The sequence below is a fragment of the Canis lupus genome, chromosome 20 (genome assembly GCF_011100685.1).
Source record: "Canis lupus familiaris isolate Mischka breed German Shepherd chromosome 20, alternate assembly UU_Cfam_GSD_1.0, whole genome shotgun sequence".
Lineage (NCBI taxonomy): Eukaryota > Metazoa > Chordata > Mammalia > Carnivora > Canidae > Canis > Canis lupus.
In genome coordinates, this window is record NC_049241.1 from 48419533 (window position 1) to 48442886 (window position 23354).

General features: G+C 41.6%; 1 protein-coding gene across 1 annotated transcript in view; it reads left to right on the top strand.

Annotated features, from left to right (window-relative positions):
- Positions 1-1928: 1928 nt before the first annotated feature.
- Positions 1929-23354, top strand: part of ADGRE3 (adhesion G protein-coupled receptor E3) — a 39312-nt gene continuing 17886 nt past the window's right edge. The window contains 7 exon segments of the mRNA NM_001038666.1: positions 1929-2029; positions 8210-8260; positions 9595-9714; positions 13287-13442; positions 14648-14718; positions 18579-18765; positions 21547-21663. Of these exon segments, the coding sequence (NP_001033755.1) occupies positions 2005-2029; positions 8210-8260; positions 9595-9714; positions 13287-13442; positions 14648-14718; positions 18579-18765; positions 21547-21663 (727 nt within the window). The 5' untranslated portion in view covers positions 1929-2004.

Below are 23354 nucleotides of genomic sequence, written 5' to 3' on the forward strand. Positions count from 1 at the left end.
AGAGCAGAGAAGTTGAGTGACTTTCCCAAAGTCACACAACTAAAGTGGCAGAGCTAAGATTTGAACCCAGGTGGTCTGGGTCTAGAACTGATACTCTGCAATATCATAGGCCTGGCCATTAGGTGGCACCACCTGTCTTTCCTAATCAACTCTTGCTTCCAACTATAACCACACTCCCAGAGGAACAACAGGAAGAAAGAACCAGAAGTCTCATTGCAGGACTGCTGGGCCACAGGGGATGGTGAGACGTTGTGAGCTTAACAAACTTATTATGCAGGACTTGTGATCTTGACAACCCCAAGAGCCAGCAAATTCTACCATGCTCCAACCACCTGAGGAAATCCATTTGTTCTTTTACCTTGCTCACACACTTGCCTCCAAGAGTCTCTGGAGTTGACTATACTTACTATCTCCCCTTCTTCACTTTTCATTTTCCCTCAACCAACTCTATTTTGACTTCCACTACCATCATCATCATCACTACCACTATCACCACTGCCACCTCCACCACCTTCACCACTATTATTACCACCATCATCACCTCTACCACCTCACCACTGCCATCGTGTCCACCATTTTTACTACATCATCATCACCACTACCGTCACTGCCTTCATTATCACCACCAGCACAACCGGCACAACTGTCCCCACCACCACCATTACCTGTACAACCACCTCTACTATCTTCACCACCAACATTATTTTCACCATCACCACCACCATCTCCACTGCCTTCATCATTGTCATCTTTATCATCATCACCACCATCATCCTCACCACTGTAACTTCTTTTGATAAGAATACAACAACCTCCCGACTGCTCTGTCCTTTGAATATTTTTCAGTCTTAATTCAGTCTGATCTCTTTCCTTTCCTTCCATGACACCATACTCTACTCATTTCCCCCCATCTGTCTAGCCACTCTTGTCCTGTCCCCTCTCCTTGCCACTCCTCTATTCCCTGATATTTAAACTACTTACTCAGGGCTCTCTTCTCACTCTACTATCTCTTCTTACATGATTTCATCTAGTACCATGGCTACAATTACCACCTGGGGACTGGGGGGAAAAGCCTCTCTTTTGTGAACTAGGCCATATATGTAATGAATATTGAAATCACAGTACCTCAAAATCAATTTATCCAAAACCTAATGCCATCTCTCCCCAAAAACCTGCTTTTCCCAGATGCCAGGAGCTTATTTCCCCTTAGATGTTGTAGATGCCCAGCAGTTGAGCATCTGCTTTTGGCCCAGGTTGTGATCCTGGAGTCCCGGGACCAAGTCCCACATCGGGCTCCCTGCATGGAGCCTGCTTCTCCCTCTGCCTGTGTCTCTGCCTCTCTCTCTTTCTCTCTGTGTCTCTCATGAATAAATAAAATATTTTAAAAATATATTTGTTGAAGGAGGGAAGGACTTAGTTTTTATCCCAAACCCTGCAATTGGTTTGGATTGCCCCAAATAACCAAATAATTTATCACCCTCTACTGAGTTTACTTTGAGACTCTAGCCAGATCTGTTATGTACCATCCACTAAGCGGGTAAAAATGATAACATTTGTGAAAAATGACTCCTCCAGTAACTTTAGATACCAACAGAGATACCCTAAGTTCTGGCTTACCCAGCTCAAAACCACAGGGTTATTTAAGCTTTATTTTGACCCCAAAGTCACTTCCCATTCCTCAGACAATGATCTATGACTAAAAACCATTACTTTCCTAGGGTCAATCTGGTTCTCTCACCCCAAAGGCAATCAAGAGTAGCTATGAAAACCTACCACCAAAGAAGCGTATGAAAACAACTGTAGAAAATAAACAAGTAAAAAAGCAGAACCATGGGTTTGATGGTGAAAGATAAGAATGAGTTCCCTTTTCTGATAGAAATTTCCTTAGTCAGCTAACCTATGTATATCAATTCTCATAAGATTTCCTTGAGATAGGATAAGTGGTCAGGATAAAGCAACAAAGAACTTCAAGAGCTGGCCAGCAAGGGTATTCTGAATGCAGGAATGCGAGGGCCATCATTCCTTCCAGGTATGTGTAACCTTGGGAATGACTGTATCTTAACCTACCCCCTATCAGAAGCTACTGGGTTCAACAATTACCTGTCTTTTCCTTAGCCTTTTTCTTCTTTTTTTTTTTTAATTTATTTTTTATTGGTGTTCAATTTACTAACATACAGAATAACCCCCAGTGCCCGTCACCCATTCACTCCCACCCCCCGCCCTCCTCCCCTTCTACCACCCCTAGTTCGTTTCCCAGAGTTAGCAGTCTTTACGTTCTGTCTCCCTTTCTGATATTTCCCACACATTTCTTCTGCTCCACTTTAAACATTCTCTTTTTCCCTGGGATTATGGTTTCCTTCCTCACCACCCTGTTCAAACTGTATTGTCAAATATCCCTAAAACTTTTCCTGATGGTCCAATCCAAGGAGTTGTTCATATTCATCTTCGAAGGTTTTATTCTCTAATTGACATCCTCTTCTCCTTGATAATTCTGTGACTTAGCACTGCCCTGACTTTTCTCTACCTCTCTTGCCATTCTTTCCTTCCCCTCCTTTTCCTCCGTACTGTACCAAGAATATTAATATTATCCCCACCTTAGGGATGAGAAAACTGGGGCACACAGAGATTGTACTACCTGCTCAAAGTCACACAGCTTGTAAATGGCAGAGTCAGGATTCAAACCTAAGCTGCCTGGCTCCAGATCTTTGCCATAATGCTCTTCCCACAGGATTCTGCTTGAGTTTTCTCTTTTTCTGCTCCCTTTCCTAGAGGAAACTCTTTTGTTTTTAAATATTTTATTTATTTATTCAAAATAGACAGAGAGAGAGAGAGAAGCAGAGACACAGGCAGAGGGAGAAGCAGGCTCTCTGCAAAGAGCCCGATGCAGGACTTGATCCCGGACCCCAGGATCACGCCCTAAGCCAAAGGCAGATGCTCAATTGCTGAACCACCCAGGCATCCCTAGAGGAAACTCTTGATCCTTTGGCTTCAGTTGCCACCTCTGTGCAGATGGTTCCCCAACCCGGGAGCCCCAACCATCTTTCTGGCTTCATATCAAATAACAATATCAATAGCCACAATATCGACCTTACATTTACTGAACACATACTTTAGCCTAAAATTGTTTTACCTTCATTATTGCACAACACCTTCGCATGACAGATGCAAAATAGCATTACAGAGAGATTATAAGATTTGTTTAACGTCTTAGAGCTGTTCAGTTGTAGAGACAGGTGGTAGATCATGAAGTCTATCAAAACAATATAAGCTTCTTAAAGGTAAATGCCATGTGCTCTCACATTTGCAGTGCCTTCCATATCTTATATATAAGAGGTGTCTGATATATATCTATGAAATCAAATTTAAGTGAGACAGTGTGCAATTTTTTATATATCTCAATAAAGCTTAAATAAAATGTAAAAAAATAAATAAATAAATAAATAAATAAAACAAAGAGAAGCCCAAACAAGATGTTTCCTGCTTTTGCCAACTGGAGGCAGAGTCCTGGACACTTCTGGGATGGATTATTTGTGAATTCAGTTACCGGTATACCCTCTGCCCACATCACTGGATGCAACAGGCAGTGTCATCGAATGAGCCTCTGGTCAAAAATAAGAATAGGATTCTAGTGCAAATAAAATGGTAACAGAAAAAAAAAATGGTAACAGAGACAGCTAGCATTTATGGAGTGATTGTTGCCATACATTGTGCTTCATGCATGCCCTTGTTTATGTCATCACCCTTAACCCCAGGTAGTAGGTAATTCTGTGGCCATGTTTCATATAAGGAAACAAATTAAACAATTTGCACAAATAGAGTCCAAGCCACTTGACCTCCAGGGACCTGTTTCCTCATGAACAAAATGAGTCAGTGGATGATTTCTAAAGTTTCTTAGGACTCTTAGATGCAAGCATGCTCATGACTCTTGGGAAACCCTAATTTAAGACACATGTACGTATTATTGAGCACAGGGTTGCTGGCTGGACTTGAAGACTAGCCTTGAGGAAACCTGGTAGTGCCCAGACTGCCTGAACTTTAGGAACTAGGAAATGCTTTTCAATCTATGTTTTACCAACTGGCTCTGTGAGCTATAGTCATCATTTGGGCACGTGTAGTGTTACTGCAGCTTCTGCAAATTAATTATTATACAAAAGTAGTGGAAGGGAAATTTAAATTCATTGGGAAATATGCCAGGGCCCTGCCATTAAGCAATTTACAGCTCAGCTGAGAATATTTTCACTGAACAATCAAAAATATTCATAATGCTCCATGAATGCAGTTGCATAAAGTATCTGATCACAACTGGCACCTTCTCTGATGAAAGATGGGAGCATGAAAGGATGAATAACAGACCTCCAAAGATGTCAATGTCCTAATCCCCTGGAACCTGTGAATATGTTAGCATAATTGCACAGGGGAGAAAACACTTCACCTCTACCCTCTTAGGGTCTCTGGTTGAAAATCAGAATTGTGCTGACAAAAGACAAATTAATAGGAGAGAAGCAGACAAGTATTATTAAATTGAAGCATGTAAATGAAAGCCTTCACAAGGGAATGAAGACCCAGGGAAGTGGCCAGAGCACAAAGTTTTTGTGCCTTTTGGACAAAGAAATGATGACTTTGTGAAATGACAAAACAAAGAAAGGGATTTGGGCTAGGGATGGCGAATTGCAAGAAAGTACTAGGGGGTCTGTCAACAGGGTAACTGGAGGAAGACAAGAGCTATTTCCGAGAGTGTTGTACAGATCCATTTCAGTGTTCATGCCCAGTCTCTGGTGATAAGGACATTCTTTCCTTCCTGGCCCAGGGAGGGCACCTTTCTCAGGGGAAATTTTTTTTTTTTTTTTTTTTTTTTTAATTTATGATAGTCAGAGAGAGAGAGAGGCAGAGACACAGGCAGAGGGAGAAGCAGGCTCCATGCACCGGGAGCCCGATGTGGGATTCGATCCCAGGTCTCCAGGATCGCGCCCTGGGCCAAAGGCAGGCGCCAAACCGCTGCGCCACCCAGGGATCCCCTCAGGGGAAATTTTATAGCCTGATTTTAAGTAGGTCAGAAAACCCTTCCAACACGTGCTGTTTCTCAAGTGCCTTCTACTCCAAATAAGCAACACACCAATGTGGCATATTTTGGGGTGGCATGTCCTGAGCAACTTCACGTGGTCAAAGGGACTTTATAGATATGGATTAAGCTAAGGATCTTGAGATGGGGAGATTATCCTGGATTATACAGGCAGGCCCATTATACTCATGAGGGTCCTTACAAAAGGGAGGCAGGAGACCAGAAAGGAAGGTGCTACTGGCTATGAGGATGGAAGAGGAGACCATGAGCATGGAATGTGGGTCACTTCTGACAGTTGGCAGTGGAAGGAAATGGATTCTACTCTAGAGTTTCCAAAAGGAAGCAGTCCCACTGATATCTTTTTTTTTTTTTTTTTTTTTTTTTTTTAGATTTTATTTATTTATTCATGGGAGACACACAGAGAGAGAGAGAGAGAGAGAGAGAGGCAGAGAGAAAAGCTCCCTCCATGCAGGGAGCCTGATGCAGAACTCGATCCCAGGACTCGATCCCAGGACTCCAGGATCACTCCCTGGGCCAAAGGCAGGGGCCAAACTGCTAACCACCCAGGGATCCCCATCCCACTGATATCTTAATGTCAGCCCAGTGAGACTAACTTTGGATGTCTGGCCTACATAACAATATGGGAATACATTTCTGTTGTTTTTAAGCCACTAAATTCATGGGAATTTGTCAGCAATCAGAAACTTATACCGGGAAACCCAAAAAGAACTGGCATTGCCCTCCCTCCCACTCTTGAAGGATCACTGCTAGCCCATAGGGCTTTGTCTCCCAAATCTTGCATTGGTCTAGATCCCCAAATAACCAGGTAATATATTCCACCTCCTACTGGACTGTCACATCTGGGGAACACCACTCCTGGAAGAAAAGGCACCTTTTCCTCAAGTCAGCTGTCACTAGAAACATGCCAATCTCAACAGCAGCCCCATGCACTGGGCATGTGTGGGATTTCTGCAAGAGAGGTCATGGGTTGGGGGGTAGATTACCAGCAGGAACCCAGCACCTGAGTTTAGTCTCAGCTCTGCCACTGACAAGCTCTGGGAAATGGAGCAAATGCCTTAGCCCTCTGTGCCTCTGTTTCTTAATCTGCACAACCAGGATCATGCTAATAGCACTCACCTCCTAAAGTTGTTGCAAAGCTGAATTAAGTTCATGTGATGGTGCTTAGAAGAACAATGCCTGGCATTCAGTAAGAGTTTATTTCCCCTTAGATGTTGTAGAGGCTGGCCTTTGTATTTTGCCCAGCCCCCTCTGTGTGTGTATGTGTTTGGTGAGAACATATAACACAAGATCTATTCTTTTAACATATCTTGAAGTGCACAACACCGTATTGTTAACTATTGGTACTAGGTTTTATGGCAGATCTCCAGAACTTATTCACCTTGTATAACAAAAACTTTATACCTATTGAAAAGTAATTTCCCAGGGTGTTATACTATATGTTGGCAAATCTAACTCCAATAAAAAATATACAGGGATCCCTGGGTGGCGCAGCGGTTTAGCGCCTGCCTTTGGCCCAGGGCACGATCCTGGAGACCCGGGATCGAATCCCACGTCGGGCTCCCGGTGCATGGAGCCTGCTTCTCCCTCTGCCTATGTCTCTGCCTCTCTCTCTCTGTGTGTGTGTGACTATCATAAATAAAATAAAAATTAAAAAATATATATATATATACAAAAAATAATAATAATAATTTTAAAAAGAAAAGTAATTTCCCATTTCCCTCTTCCCCTAGCCCCTACTGACTACTAATCTATTCTCTGCTTCCATGAGTTTGACTACTTTAGATATTTCATGTAAGTGAAATGATGCGGTATTTTTTCTTCTGTGTTTGGTTTATCTCACTCAGAATAATGTCCTCTAGTTTCATACCTATTGCCACAAACGTCAAAATTTTCTTATTTTTTTAAGGCCAAGTAATATTTCATTGTGTATATATATATATATATATATATATATATATATATATATATATATATATCACATTTTCTTTATCCATTTATCTGCAGGACCCACTTTCTCAAGGGGTAACCAAAGTTGCAAATAAGATGACTGGCCATCAGAGCTAAATTTCAACCAGTGCACACTAGAAGAGCCACCAGTTGGTTGTTCATCTTGAAATATCCTCACACCATTTGTAAATAATCATTGCTAAGAACCAGCTCCCACCACATTCCTGCCAACCCAGACCCTGCCCTAGGACCCCACCCACCCCACAATTCAGTAGCTAAAATAACATCTGCTGTAACAGCAGAGAAGGATCTCCAGTGTCCTCTCTGATTGGTCAATTCCTGCACCATTCCAGCTGTCAATATTGTCCTTGCAAATGGCAAATAGATCTAGACATTAGTATGTAATAAGGGAATGAAAAAAAGGTGAGGAGAGAACTAGCAGAGTGGTGTCAGATTTCTCAGGAAAGAGAAAGAGAAGCAACTCATCTATCCAGGAGCTTTGGGTCTTTGTAGAAGGAGGAACATGGCTGCTGACCTCACGAGCAGTTGAAAAGGTTTGGGGAAGAGAAAAGAGCACTTTATCAACTACAGTAAATCAGCCTGTATTTCTCAAGCTGGCCAAAACCATACTTCCCTTCCAAGAAGTGCTTTAGAATCTTGCCAACCTTCCCTCAAAAGAAAGAATGATTCTTATCCACTTGAATCTGAGTGGACTTGTAATTTGCTTGTAACCAAGAAAATGTGGTGAAAGATGAATTGCATGGCTTCCAGGGCTGGATCCTAAGGGGAGACGTAGCCTTATTGGCTGGACCACTTCTACTTAGAGCTCTGAACTGCCATGCAAGCTGAGGTCACCATGTTGGGAGCAGGCCAAACTCCTTGAGTCTGAGGCTATGGGAAGGGTTGACAGTGCACAGCCAGTTCCCAGCTGCTCTAGCCCCAGAACTACCTAACTGCAGCTGTACAAGAAACCTTAAGCCAGAATCACCCAGCTGAGCCTTTCCCAGATTCCCAAACCACAGAAACCATAAGAGATAAGAAAATGACCATTGCTCTTTTAAACCACTATATTTCGTGACAGTTTTTATACAGCTGTGAATAACTGATGAACAGCCCTTGGAGAATTTCCTGGCATCTTTCCTCATTTATTTCATGTGTCTCCTTTCTGCTTCCCTGTTCCAGGGCTCTTCTTTCTGCTGAGTTTATCAGAAGTCATCATTCATAAGACCAAAGGTAAGTGCTCAGTGCCTGACTTCTCCACAGCCAGAGACCAAGAAGGGTGTAGACCAAGGATGTACCTGGGATAACTCACATTCTCCAATGGACTAGAACAAAGGGGCTTGTTCTGGGAGCAGAATTTAGGGATGCTTGCTCCTGTCATTCTTTTTTAATTCATCATTTCATCAAATTTTAATGCATATGTTTAAGTTTCATTAATTTAAGTAATCTCTACACCCGACATCAGGCTCAAACTCACAAGCCCAAGCTTAAGAGTCACATGCTTTTCCAACTGAGCCAGGCAGGCACCCCTTAATGTATAATTTTATTTTATTTTCCTTTGTCTGTTCATCTGTTTTCAGTAACCACAATATGCCCAATGTAGGAATGGAATAGTGGCTAAAACATACAAAGTCTCGCTAAGTGAACATTCTGGTGGGTAAAGACAGCATTATGGTAACCATTTCATTCTGATCATAAGTGAGGCACCAAAAAAAAAAAAAAAGAAGAATGTGATGATTTCAGACTAACTTTAATCCCTTGGAGCTCTCACTAGATTCTGATTCAGCAGGTTTAGGGTAGGTCCTGAGATTCTTCCTTTCTAGCCAACCTCCAAGGGATGCCTCCTGAGTAACCAGACTGTGCACTGTGGCCCCCATCACATTCCCAGCCCCCACTCCCTGTGAACACTGCACAGTTCCCAGATTTCTCCACTAGACCCAAAGCTCGAGATACTTTCTTAGCTCCACTCATTACCAAGGGGGCTCAAATTAAGATCTTTAATGTCTCTCTGTCCAAATGAAGTTATACATAGTGTTACAAAGATAACATGTATATATCAGAATATACCTCCTGTGGATCCCTGCAAATTCAAATTTTTATAACCCTAACTAATACTTATTATGTGCCAAGCACTGCCCAACACATTTTATATGTATCAATTCACTTACTCAGTCTACAGATGAGGGTATTGAGGCACAGAGAGGTTAAGACACTTTTACAAAGATGCACAGCTGGTAAGTAGCAGAATCAGAATCAAACCCAGGGTCTTAACCAATTCATTCCATCTTTTATAAATTCTTCCAGAGAATAGCACAATTATATCACGTTGAAATTTTTGTGTTAAAATTAATTTAAGACCTTTATCATGCAAACGAATCTTTTTTTTTTTTTTTTTTCTGTAACTTGGGTTTGGTATCTCTCATTTTTTAATGTGCTGAAATCTCACAAGTGAAAAGGGGTATAGGCAGCTTCATCCTCTAGAGGGCCTGGTCACAGGCAAAGCCAAATGATAATGGGACATCCTTTAACCTCAGGGATGTTTGACCTACCCCTCCTTCTTCCTGCAGCTTCCTGTACCTGCCCCCAACATGCTTACTGTGTCAATGGCACTCAGTGTACCTGCGACCATGGATACGTTTCTAGGTCTGGGAAGGAATTCTTCACATTCCCCTTGAACACATGTGAAGGTAAGGGATAATTTTCAAACCACCTGGAGCCGGGAGTGGAAAGGAAACACCATAGAGATCATGAGGAAACAAATGCCAATAATGTGTACTGCTAAAAAGTCTACCAAGTCCACCCTCATGAAGAAAGAAACACTTATACAAAATCAGCATTTCCCCTTAAATGTTTTTTAAGAGAGAATGAGTAAGAGTGGAGGGTGAGGGAAGGAGAGAGAGAGAGAGAGAGAGAATCCCAAGCAGGCTCCATGCCCAGCACAGAGCCAAATAAGGGGCTCCATCTCATGACCTGAGATCATGACCTGAGCTGAAACCAAAAGTCATAAACTTAACTGACTGAGCACCCCCTCCCTGGTGCCCCAGAATTTCCCTTTATATATTTTGAAGTTCTAATATACTTTCTAATATATTTTTCCACCCCTTCCACCCCTGGTTACCTTCTCTTAACTTCATAATGAAACATGTGTTTCTCTACTATTATTTTTTTAACTCATCAATTATTTCCCTTTCCAAGATGCCTTGTTTTCCCCCATCATTTCAGGTGAAGGGGATGAGAATGCCCTCACCGTGATGAGCACTGAGTAACATATAGAATTGTTGAATCGCAGGGACCCCTGGGTGGCTCAGTGGATTAGTACCTGCCTTCAGCCCAGGGTGGGATCCTGGAGTCCCTGGATTAAGTCCTGCATCAGGCTGCCTGCATGGAGCCTGCTTCTCCCTCTGCCTGTATCTCTGCCTCTCTCTCTCTCATAAATAAAAAAAATAAAATATTTAAAAAAAAAGAATTGTTGAATCACCATATTGCACATCTAGAATTAATCTAACACTGTATGTTCATTATACTGGCGTTTAAAAAAAAGGATGCTTCATTTCACCCTCACTTCCCCTCTCCTAATAAAGAGATGAGATCCGTAAAATACTGTTATTTCACCCCCTCCCCATCTCCCCTGCCACATCTCATGAATTTAACTTTATCTCAAGGTTCACTGCTCACCCCTGCTTCCTCTTCCCTTCATCTCCCCTGATGTTGAGTGTTCTGTAGTTCCTGGTTTCATATTTGTTAATTCATTGTTTGTTTGGAGCACTTTCCCACATGCTCTCTTCAAACCTGCCCACACAGCTAATGTCTCTCACTCAATGAATGCACTGTCTCTCATTTCTTTGGCTCTAAGGAGTAGGTTCTATCCTGCCTCAGTGGGAGAACATTTTCATTCTGTCCTCTTCTCCGAGGGATCCATCAGTGAATATCCCAGCGATCAGAGAAGTATCTTCAAGCTCACAGGGATGCAGATGGGAATTCCAACAGCAGTCTGAGTCTCATTCCTTTGTAGTGATTTTTGTCTTGGGCTTAGGTTCCTTGCAGAAGCCCCAGGAAGATCAGCCTTACATTTCAGGCAAGGGGTGTGGAGTGAAAGCTGGAGGAGAGGCTGGTGGAGAGATCGCCTAGGAATTGGGAATAAAACTGCCATGTTTGGCCTCCCCAAAAGAGAATAGTTGTTGAGTGGGCAACTGAGAGCAACTGCTCTACTACATCATGGTCTGAAAATTCCCAATTTCATGTTTGCCATACCAGATGGGGAAATCACACATCCTTACTACCTACCTGACATTTGCAAAGGGGGTACAGTAAGCCTTGGGACTGGAGACACATTGACTTAATCCAGACATCCTAACTCAGTTAGTTAATCTAGCAAGTGTATTACTCTGCTCGGGTGGCTTTGACAAAACACCACAGACAAGGTGGCTTAAACAACAGAAATTTATTTTCTTACAGTTCTGAGGCTGGGAAGCCCATGGTGAAGGTTTTGGCAATTCCACTTTCTGGGGAGGCCTCTATTCCTGACTCGAAGATGTCTTCTTGCTTTATCTTCACATGGTCTTTCCTCACTATGTGCACACAGTGGTCAGGCAGGTGGAGAAACTCTTGTGTCACTTCTTCTACAGATACTAATTCTAACAGATCTAGGCCCCATTATTAGGACCTCATTCAACCTCAGTTACATCCTTAGAGGCCTCATTTCCAAATACAGCCACACTGGAAGTTAGGTTTTCAACATGTTGAACTGGGGGAATATACAAACATTCAGTTCATAATAGCATATACAGTCAGTTTCCCACTTTTATGCCCTCAGCACTTGCCATTCTTTTGCATACTAAGTCTAAGGCTCTCTCTGGCTACTGGAGACCACTCAGTTCATGCTCAGGACAGGTGGAAGTACCAGTAACTATCCCTGCAAACACTTCTCTGCTGATAAATGATAAGATTTGGCAGATAAAAGCATTATCAACAATAGCCAAATTATGGAAAGAGCCCAAACGTCCATCGACTGTGAACGGATAAAGATGTGTTTAGGGGCTCTGGGTGGCTCAGTCGGTTAAGCATCTACCTTCAGCTCAGGTCATGGTCCCAGAGTCTTGGGATCAAGTCCTGCTTCAGGCTCCCTGCTCATCAAGGAAACTGCTTCTCCCTATCCCACTCCCCCTGCTTGTGTTCTCTCTCTCCGTCAAATAAATAAATGAAGTCTTTTTAAAAAGATGTGTTTAGAGAGAGAGAGATAATGGAGTATAACTCAGCTATCAGAAAGAATGAAATCTTGGGATGCCTGGGTGGCTCATTGGTTGAGCATCTGCCTTTGGCTTAGGGCATGATCCCGGAGTCTCAAGATCGAGTCCCACATCAGGCTCCCTGCATGGAGCCTGCTTCTGCCTCTGCCTATGTCTCTGCCTCTCTCTCTCTCTCTCTCATGAGTAAATAAATAAAAAAATCTTTTAAAAAAATGAAATATTGCCATTTACAATGATGTATATGGACCTAGAGTATATTATGCTAAGCAAAGTAAGTCAGTCAGAGAAAGACAAACACCATATGATTTCACTCATATATAGAATTTTAAAAATGAAACAGATGAACATAGGGGAAGGGAGAAAAAAAGAGACAAGCCATAAGAGACTCTTAACTATAGAGAACAAACTGAGGGTTGCTGGAGGGGATGTGGGTGGAGGATGGCCTAGATGGGTGATGGGGATTAAGGAGGACATTTGTTGTAATGAGCACTGAGTGTTGTATATAAGTGATGAATCACTAAATTCTACTCCCAAAGCTGATATTACACTATATATTAACTAACTACAATTTAAATAAAAACTTAAAAGAAAAAATTTGACAGGTAAATACCCTAGCCCCCTCACCCCTTGAGGAGTCACTCTGCAGCCTGTGCCCTCATCTGTCTCCCAGAGGGTCCCAGGGGAATCAAGTCCCAATTGCCACAATGGAAACTTCTCTCTTTACTCTCTGTCTGGCTTTCCCTGTCTCATTTCACCACTTCCTTTCCAGTGTTTTCTGAGATCACCTCCTACATAAGGTACTTGAACATGAATTCATGTCTCAATGTCTGCTTCTCAGAGAATCCAACCAAAGTCAATGAGGAAAGGGAAAAACAAAGACAACCCACTACCTTAACTGAGTTGTCCTGGAAAACCAGGACAGATTGAATAGAAAGGGTATAGCCTCTGGCACATATCAGATGTTCCATAAATCTTTGTCCAATTAATGGCCAAATTCTTCTTCTGTGTTCCAGATATTGATGAATGTAAGCCACCCATTAATATATATTGTGGCACAAATGCTGTATGTCAGAATGTCAACGGAGGTTTCCACTGTCTCTGTAATCCTGGATACAAACTCCTCTCAGGGGACACACAATTCCAGAATTCCAATGAAAACACTTGCCAAAGTAAGGAAATTCTTGTCTTCTTGTCTGTCTCCTTTCTTAATTTTCATTGAGTCTAATGCCAGAAAAGATGTTGGGGGGGGGGGTGCGCGCGCGTGTGCATTCACACATATGCATGAGGTGAGGCTAGTATGTGTTTCCACTTTCTGGAGGTAAATGGATGATGGAAAGAGGAGAAAAAGGGAAAGAAGGACAAGACAAGAGGACTTTGGAAATGGGGATGACAAGGCGCCAACTGAGACAGGATTCTTTGAATTGCAAAGAAGAGCTAACTCAGGATAACTTAAGCAGAAAAGATGAGTTTATGATAAGAATGCGTGGATATGTCTTGGAACTCAAGAACAAGAATACAGCTGAGCTTCCTAAATGAACTGAAATGGGGACTCCACACTATCAAGACACCCTAGTATCTGAAGCTCCTTGGGTCTACTCCTTTCTTCTTTTTCAGTGCAAACTGGCCTTCTCTGCCTTCTTAGTCCACAGGACAGGAAATATGGCCACCAACACGTCCAAATTTTACCATTGTTAGTGACTCAGTCACCCAAAGAGAGATCAACTGACTCTCTTTTGGACCTAATTGTAAATTCTTTGGAAATGTACCAATTAGTCCAGTTTGAGCTATGTGTTTAGCACAGTTTGAGTTATGTGCCCACCCTTGGATTTGTGTCCAAGAAGCACCATCTTGTATAAGCACTAGCACTTTCATGGAAACCATATAGACAGGGAAATCTATGCACAAGAAATATGGAGATACAGCTGGGAGACGCTCAAAAGAGCACAACCTTACCAGGGAACAAGAATATGAGTTCAAAAGAAAAAAAAGGGACAAACAAGATCCAGACTCTTATAGAGAACAAACCAGCAGTTGCCAGAAGGGAGGTTGAGGGCAGGGGGGAATGGATGGAATAGGTGATGAAGATAAAGAGTACACTTATCCTGATGATCACTGATGATCATGTACAGAAAATGTATGTTCATGTGCAGAAATGTAATGTACAGAATTGTTAAATTACTATATTGGACACCTGAAACTAATATAATGTTGTATGTTAATGACACTGGAATTTTAAAATTAATGAATAAAATTTTTTTAATTTAAAAAAGTGTGAGTTCAGACCTTCTAGATGCAAAGTTAGTCACCTTCCTGTCCACTTCTCCACCCTTTTATTCTCAGTTCCAGCAGTAACTTCCTTTGATGTCTTTTGCAGAAACCACTTCCTCAACAACAACCGAAGGCATGAAGAATGTGAGCAGAAGCCCAGCCCCTGAACCCAGCCAGGTAACAAATGTTTACAAATCCCAAAATTAGCAAGTGGATATGGATACTATATATTATATGTCTACTATACATTGTATATTATATATGTATCATATAGGTGTGATATGTTGTATATATTATATATTACATGTTATGGTATGTGACATACTTTAATAGTTTTATTTATAGGGCAACCCGGGTGGCTTGGTGATTTGGTGCCTGTCTTCAGCCCAGGGTGTGGCCCTGGAGACCCAGGATCAAGTCCCGCAGTGGGCTCCCTGTGTGGAGCCTGCTTCTCCCTCTGTGTCTCTGCCTCTCTCTCTCTGTCTCTCATGAATAAATAAATAATTTTTTTAAAAATAGTTTTATTTATAATATAAATCAATTATAGAGTAGTACAATGTTATAAATAATTTATATTATGCATAAATTATGTATAATGTATATTATGTATAACTGTGAAGTATACAAATATATCACATTTATCACTATATGTATATTGCTAAATATCTCATGGTAGAGATAGCATATGTCCACATGGATGTTTGCATGTATGTATTTTGCCCCCTACAGATAGGATCTAACCCAGACCAAGAAAGACAGACTAAGTGAAACTATATCAAGGGATGCTGAGGGACACCTGGGTGGCTCAGCGGTTGAGCGTCTGCCTTCAGCTCAGGGCATGATCCTGGAGTCCCAGGATCAAGTCCCGCATTGGGCTCCCGCATGAAGCCTGCTTCTCTCTCTTTTTTTTTTTTTTAATTTTTTTTATTGGAGTTCAATTTGCCAACATTTAGCATAACACCCAGTGCTCATCTCGCCAAGTGCCCCCTTCAGTGCCCATCACCCTGCCTGTGTCTCTCATGAATAAATAATTTTTTTAAAAAAAAGGTATGCTGAACTGCTGCAACAAAGAGACCCAAATATCAAACTGCTTTAAAAAGATGGATCTCTGTTACTTTCTGAGTTAACAGTCCAGGCTAGTGAAAGGATTGTGCTCATGAGGTCATTAAGGGTACTCACATTCTTCACAAACAGCTGCTCCACCATTCCCTGGCATCTTGTACTCGATGCCATGGCCAAAACTGGGTTGTCACAATGTGGCTTTTGTACCAGTGGGTAGAGAGGAAATGAGTCCAGGGCAATTTGTCTGGAGCACAAGGTGAAGAGGGGAGAGTGGAGAAAAGGGATACATCTACTCACTCCATCATATGCTAATGAAATTGTGATAATTTGCTTGGAGATCTCTTAAAGCAACAACCCAGAAGTTGAAGGTATCATGGCCAAAACTAGCTGCAAGGGAAGATGTGACAATGTGGTCTGTAGATGGGGAACATGGTCCAGATAAAATTTGAGGAATTCATTCAATCAGTAAAAGGAAGGGGGAGAGGAATGGTTATTGTAGGCAGTTACAAGAGACAGATCAAGAAAGTGCCTGTTGAAACAGAGAATCATAGAGGAAAATGGAACAAGATGAAATCAGAGAGGGAGACAAATAAGAGACTCTTAATCATAGGAAACAAACTGAGGGTTGCTGGAGGGAAGGGTGGATGAGGTAACTGGGTGATGGGCATGAAGGAGGGCACTTGACGTAATGAGCACTGGGTGTTGTATGCAACTGATGAATCACTAAATTCTACCTCTGAAACTAATGATACACTATATTTTAATTAATTGAATTTAAATAAATTAAGTTTTAAAAAAAGAAAGAAAGTGCCTATTAGGTAGTAATCACTTAGCACCTGTAAACTGACTCTGAATGTTAACAGAGAACGACCCATGTCTCAACCTAGAGTCTAGCAGAATGGGCTCGTCCCTTCAGTTGAAGTTTTGGGGAACCCTGCATGGAACAAATTGATTGGTGCTATTTTTCCAACAGCTTTTGCTTGCTTCATGTCTCTGTGTCACATTTTGTGAATTCTCACAGTATTTCAAACTTTTTCATTATTGTTATATTAATTATGGTAATCTGTGATCAATGATTATGACTCACTGAAAGCTCAGGTGATGATTAGCATTTTTTAGCAATAACGTATTTTTTAAGGTTTACACATTGTTTATTTTGATTGATTGATTGGCTGTTTTTATTTTGATTCGTTAGCTAACATAGTGTTATATTAGTTTTAGGTGTACAATATAATGATTCAACACTCCCACACATCATCTGGTGCTAATGGGTGAAATGCACTTGTCATGATGAGCACTAGGAGATATAACATTTGTACACTTTTGGGCAGCCCTGGTGGCTCAGTGGTTTAGCGCGGCCTTCAGCCCAGGGAATGATCCTGGAGACCCAGGTTCGAGTCCCACATCGGGCTCCCTGCATGAGGCCTGCTTCTCCCTCTGCCTGTGTCTCTGCCTCTGTCTCTCTCTGTGTGTCTCTCGTGAATAAATAAATAAAATCTTTTTTAATTTTGTACATTTTTTAGATAGAATGCCGTTGCACACTTAATAGACTACAGTATAGTGTAAACAAAACTTTTATATATACTGGGAAACCAAAAACTTTATTTGAATAGCTTTACCATGATACTTACTTTATTGCGGTGGTCTGAAACCAAACCTGCAATACCTCTGAGGTGTCTGTACCCACAAATCCCCTAGGGAATGTGTTACAGTACAGAGTTGGGTTCAGCCCACCAAGAGACTGCATTCCAAATGGGCTGCCAGGTGATGCTGATGCTGCCAGTCCTTGTTTAAGTACAAGGATACAGGGATTCACATAAAAATTGTCTTCCAAATCACCTATATTACAGTTCTATTACACTTATATTTATAAAACTTCACCTTGGCTCTTCATTCTTCTCACCCTGTGGCTCATCTCTTTGCTTTATTTCATAGATAAATTTCTTGATTTAAAAAGGCCAATTAGTGGGATGCCTGGGTGGCTCAGCGGTTGAGCATCTGTCTTTGGCCCAGGGTGATCCCAGAGTTCTAGGATCGAGTCCCACATCGGGCTCCCTGCAAGGAGCCTGCTTCTCCCTCTGCCTATGTCTCTGCCTTCTCTCTGTGTCTCTCACAAATATAATAAAATCTTTTTAAAGAATAAAATTAAAATTAAAAGGCCAGTTAGGGGACACCTGGGTGGTGCAGTTGGTTAAGCATCTGTCTTCAGCCAGGTCATGAACCCAGGGTCCTGGGATAGAGCCCCACATCAGGCTCCCTGCTCAGTGGGGAATTTGCTTCTCTCTCTCCCTCTCCCCATCTCCCTGCTTGTGCTTTCCCTTTTTTTCTCTCTTAAATAAATAAAATATTTGTTAAAAAAAAAAAAAGGCCAGTTAGAATGCCTTTTGAGCTATAACTCTACTTCACATTTTCTCAGCTTTGGCACCATTGATATCTCAGCCTGGGTCACTTTCCTGGGAAGAGGGCTGTCCTGTGGATTATAGGGTATTGAGCAGCAATCCCTGGCCCCCACCCACTAGATACCAGTAGCATCACCTCAATAGTGACAATCAAAATGTCTCCAGACATTACCAAATGTCCCTGGAGGCTCAAAATTACCCTAATGGGGAAACACTGGTTCATTTCTGGCAACCTTACCACTCCTCTGTTGGTAAAAGATGTTCATAATAACTAACTCTCATCTGGTGCTTACCTGGCACAGACACTGTTCTAAAAAGGTAGCATCTCTTAACTCATTTAATCTTCCAAAAAACTCTATGAGATTATTTTATTGTCCCCATCCTAACATGGGAAACCGAGGCACAGCACATTGAGTGATTTTTCCAAGTTCACACAGCCAGTCAGTGGTGGAGTCAGGATTGAAACTGGGTCCTCTGGCTCCAGAAGCTGCATTCTCATGCTTTCTACTTTCCCTCAGGGTGTGGGATTAATCAGATTGGATTTCTTTTTTTTTCTTATTCTTTGTATCTTCAAAGCTGCAAAGTGTTGTTGAGACATTCAAGTCATTTCTCACTAATTACACCACTCTACCGGGAATGGGAGAGAAGGGAGAAGTTGCATCTTGGGCCACGACTGTTCTCCAAGATGTGGAATCTGAGGCTCTACAAATTGCCTTGAAATTCCCGGAGCAAAAAATCCAGAAAATCCACAACAGTATTATGGGTAAGAAGAGGATATGGCCTGATACACACAGGGGGCTAGTTACAAGCTGGAATCTGGGTTACACAATTAGAAAAATAAATGTCCTGTTTGAATCCACTTATATAGACTTCTAGAAAATGCAAGGTAATCTATGATGCCCCAGGGGCTGGAGGGTGTGGTGGAGGGGGTAGGGAAGCAGGAGTAAAAAAGCATGAGAAAATTTGAGGTGACTGCTGGGAATGAGAGACATGTTCAGTACCTTGATTATGGTGTTGGTTTCACAGGTATATACTATATATACGGGTTCAGTAAGGCTCATCAAATTGTACACTGTATTATGTGCAATTTATTGCACATTCATCACACCTCTGTAGAGCTGTGAAAGAAAGAGAAAAAAAGAGAAAGAGAAAGAGAAAGAGAAAGAGAAAGAGAAAGAGAAAGAGAAAGAGAAAGAGAAAGAGAAAGAGAAAGAGAAAGAAGAGAAAGAGAAAGAGAAAGAAGAGAAAGAGAGAGAGAAGATTGCCAAAGGTTTCCAATCCTGAGTCTGGGATTTTTGCTTAAAAGTAGTCTTGTTTTGTTTTGTTTTTTTTAATCCAATGCCTAATACCTACGGGCACATGTCATAATGATGCTACTTGTTCCATCCCAGAAGGAATATCTTACTACACACTTTTTTAAGATTTTATTTATTTATTCATGAGCAACTCAGCGAGAGAGGCAGAGACACAGGCAGAGGGAGAAGCAGGCTCCATGCAGGCAGCCCGATGTGGGACTCGATCCCAGGTCCCCAGGATCACGCCCCCCGACCGAAGGCAGGCGCCAAACCGCTGAGGCACCCAGGCTGCCCACTACATATCTTTTAAATAAAAATACTTTCATCATACTTGTCATACATATTCGTAATGTAGCCACCTGAGGAGATGATATGTTAAATAGCTTGACCGTAGTAATCATTTCTCTATTTTAAAAAATAAGAATAAATAGGGCAGCCCCCGAGGCGCAGCGGTTTGGTGCTGCCTGCAGCCTGGGGTGTGATCCTGGAGACCCCGGATCGAGTCCCACATTGGGCTTCCTGCATGGAGCCTGCTTCTCCCTCTGTGTCTCTGCTTCTCTCTCTCTCTCTCTGCGTCTCTATGAATAAATAAACAAAATCTTTAAAAAAAATAAGAATAAATAAAATATCATAGCAAAGCCAAGTATTAAATTTTTTTTTAAATAGGAAAAAACATATAAACAAAACTAAGTTTAGACTAGCCAAATCTGCTGTCTTCCAATCTTATAACCACATAGGTGCATGTCTGAGGAAGATGCATATTTGCTGTGTATGTGACATTGTAACATACGGTTTTCACTCATTACATCACTAACATCTTTCCATGTAAATTATATACATCCTCGTTACCTACATTATTGTCTTCAATGGTTTATCAAATTGCATTGTATATAATTTATTTACATTGTATTTATTCCCTATTCTGGGAAATGTGGGGTTTTGCCAAACCCTGTGAAAAAAGACCATTGAAAATCTGTCATGCATATTTGTTTGGTATTTTCTTAGGATAAATTCATAGAATAAGAATTGTTAGGTCAAGGAGAAAAGACACATTTTATATAGACTCTGATACACATCACCATATTCTCTTCCAGAAATACCGTTTGCTGTGTTTTATTCTGCCCGAAGATATCTAAGGATTTATGTATGACTAACTAACCATTTTGTTTTACCAATTTGCAAGATAAGATAGTTTATGCTCTATAAAAATAATAATAACTTTTTAAATATAAAACAAAATCTAGTGCCTAACCTTCTTAGGAAACTGGAATTGAGACTCATTCATTAATTTATTCATTCATTCACTTTATTCATGCATTCATTTCATTCAAAATTAAGCTATTCTTCAGATTACAATAGCTCTCAGCATTCCTGACTTGGCCAGGTCCCAACTGATGGGGGAGACCAGTGCCTTCATTTCACTGGGTTTCATTCCCCTCATCTGTGAACGGGGAGACACAGGAGGAACCCGACTGTACCCGTCACCTAGTTTCAACAATTTCAAACCCAGAGCCAGCCTCTGGCCATCTGCTAATATTTAAGTTAAATATTTTCATTAGTTTGTTTCTTGATGGCAATTCCCCTGTGACTTCATTTTCATGGAAGCATGGTTCCCCATTATAGAGACAAGCCATCAATTATTGAATCAATTCCTCCTGTTGAACATTTAGGTCATTTCCTATTTTTCACACTATCATCTATGCTGTTGTGAACTTCCTTGTAGCTAAATCTATCCTCCCGCCCATGATTATTTTCTGAGAATAAATTTCTAGAAACAAAGTTGTTGCCAGAAAGATGGTTGCTAGAGGGGGTGCCATAGTGGCTCAGTCAGTTAGGCCTACAATTCTTGATTTCAGCTCAGGTCATGATCTCAGACTTGTGAGATCAAGCCCCACATCAAGTTCCACGCTGAGCATGGACCTGCTTAAGGTTATCTCCCTCTCCCTCTGCCCCTCCACCTGCTCATGCTCTCTCTCTAGATAAGTAAATAAATAAAATCTTTTTTTAAAAAAAAACAAAGATGGTTACTAAAGAATGTTAGTTAAGAACTTGTTTTCCAGGAGTTAAGGTTTTACTTAATTTCTGAATTTCAGTTTCCTCGTTTGGATAAGGGTCCCTCTCTGGGTTATAAGACAATGTACAGTACCTGGCACATCCTAGACATTCAGTAAACGTAACTTGTTTATGTTGCTATACATGTTTTTAAAGCTTATATTAAAGGTAAACGTGCCTGTTGCTTTTCTCACCAGCTATTGAAACTCGAGTTGTTACAGACAATTGCTCTGAAGAACAGATCTTCAGCTTGAACACCCACATGAACTCAGTAGATATCCACTGTGATGACATCGTGCAGGAAAACATACAAGGTACACATGGTGGCTCTATTCAGAACCTCTAAGACACATAGATCAGTATCATACATTGATACTGATAATGAGAGTCCCCAACAAGCTCCTTCCTAATGAGTTTGTTATCCTAAGACTGACTGTGTCAACTGAGTCTTTTCCTTAGGGAAAAAAAACTCCCCAAAGTGGAGGCTTTCTAGTCTTCAGCATGGAAGATACTTCTTTCCAATTTGGGGGCAGTTCTGTCCAGGTCTCAGTTGGGGTTCATGGAAATGCAGTCCCTGAGAGAAGTGTAAGTTTATTTGGGAGGTAATTCCAGGAAGCATCAGTAGGTGTATCTGTCAGACTTCTCCAGAGAAACAGAAATCAATCAGGTGTGGGGGGTGGAGGATGGAGAGAAAGAGAAACAGAGATGGAGATTTTAATAAATTAGCTCCTGCAAAAAAAAAAAAGAAAGAAAGAAAGAAAGAAAAAGAAAAAGAAAGAAAGAAATTAGCTCCTGCAGGGACACTCAGATGGTTAAGCATCTGCCTTCAGCTCAGGTCATGATCTCTGGGTCCTGGAATCGAGCCCCACATCAGGCTCCAAACTCAATGGGGAGTCTGCTTCTCCCTCTCCCTCTGCCTCTCCCCCTGCTTGTGCTCTGTCTGTCTGTCTCTCTCTCTCTCTCTCAAATGGATAAATTAAAGATCTTTAAAAAAAAAAAAGAGGGATCCCTGGGTGGCGCAGCGGTTTAGCGCCTGCCTTTGGCCCAGGGCGTGATCCTGGAGACCCGGGATCGAATCCCACATCGGGCTTCCAGTGCATGGAGCCTGTTTCTCCCTCTGCCTATGTCTCTGCCTCTCTCTCTCTCTCTCTGTGACTATCATAAATAAATAAAAATTAAAAAAAAAAGATTTAAAAAAAAATGAAAGGAAGAAATTAGCTCCTGTGTTTGTGGAAGGTAGTAAGTCTAAAATCTAGCCAGTAGGCTGGAGATCCAAGGAAGAGTTGATGTTGTAGCTGCAGATCAAAGACAGGCTAGAGGCAGAATTAGCTTTTATTTGGGAGAACTCAGCCTTTTTCATGAGGCCTTCAAGTGATTGGAAGAGGCCCACTCACGTGGAGAGTGGGTGTAACGGAGAGTAATCAGTTTTACTCAAAGCCATTGATTTAAATGTTCTTCTTATCTAAAAAATTCCTTTACAGCAACACCCAGACTCATGTTTGACCCAATATCTGAATAGCATGACCTAACCACATTGACACATAAAAGCAACCATTCCAGTAGGGAAGAGAGGAAATGAAACAGAGAAGAGAGGAGAGCCAATACAGATATTATTATGGTAGTGAGCAGGTCACTGCTGGTGGTAACTGTGATTCAGTCTGCTGAGGTCTCCCATTCAAGGAGAGAGAGCTTCTCTGACCCATCAGTGGTTGAGGGCCCTTCTACAGGGGTTAACTCCCAGGCCCTGCCACTCTGCCTGTGTACAAATCCAACACATTTACTGCTCCCAGGAATGCTCCTAGGCAGAGAGTTGCAGTTGCTTGCAGTAGAATATCAGCATATAAGGAACACAAGAGTGCCAAGGGAATAAAGTCAGGGTGCCTACAACATTTGCTACAGCCTGTGTTCAAAGGAATGGATTGTTACTATCAATTGTTCCACTGTTGCCAGACTTTCTGACTTTTCAAAAGAAACCAAAAATTTAGTTGTTTGCGTAAATACCTTC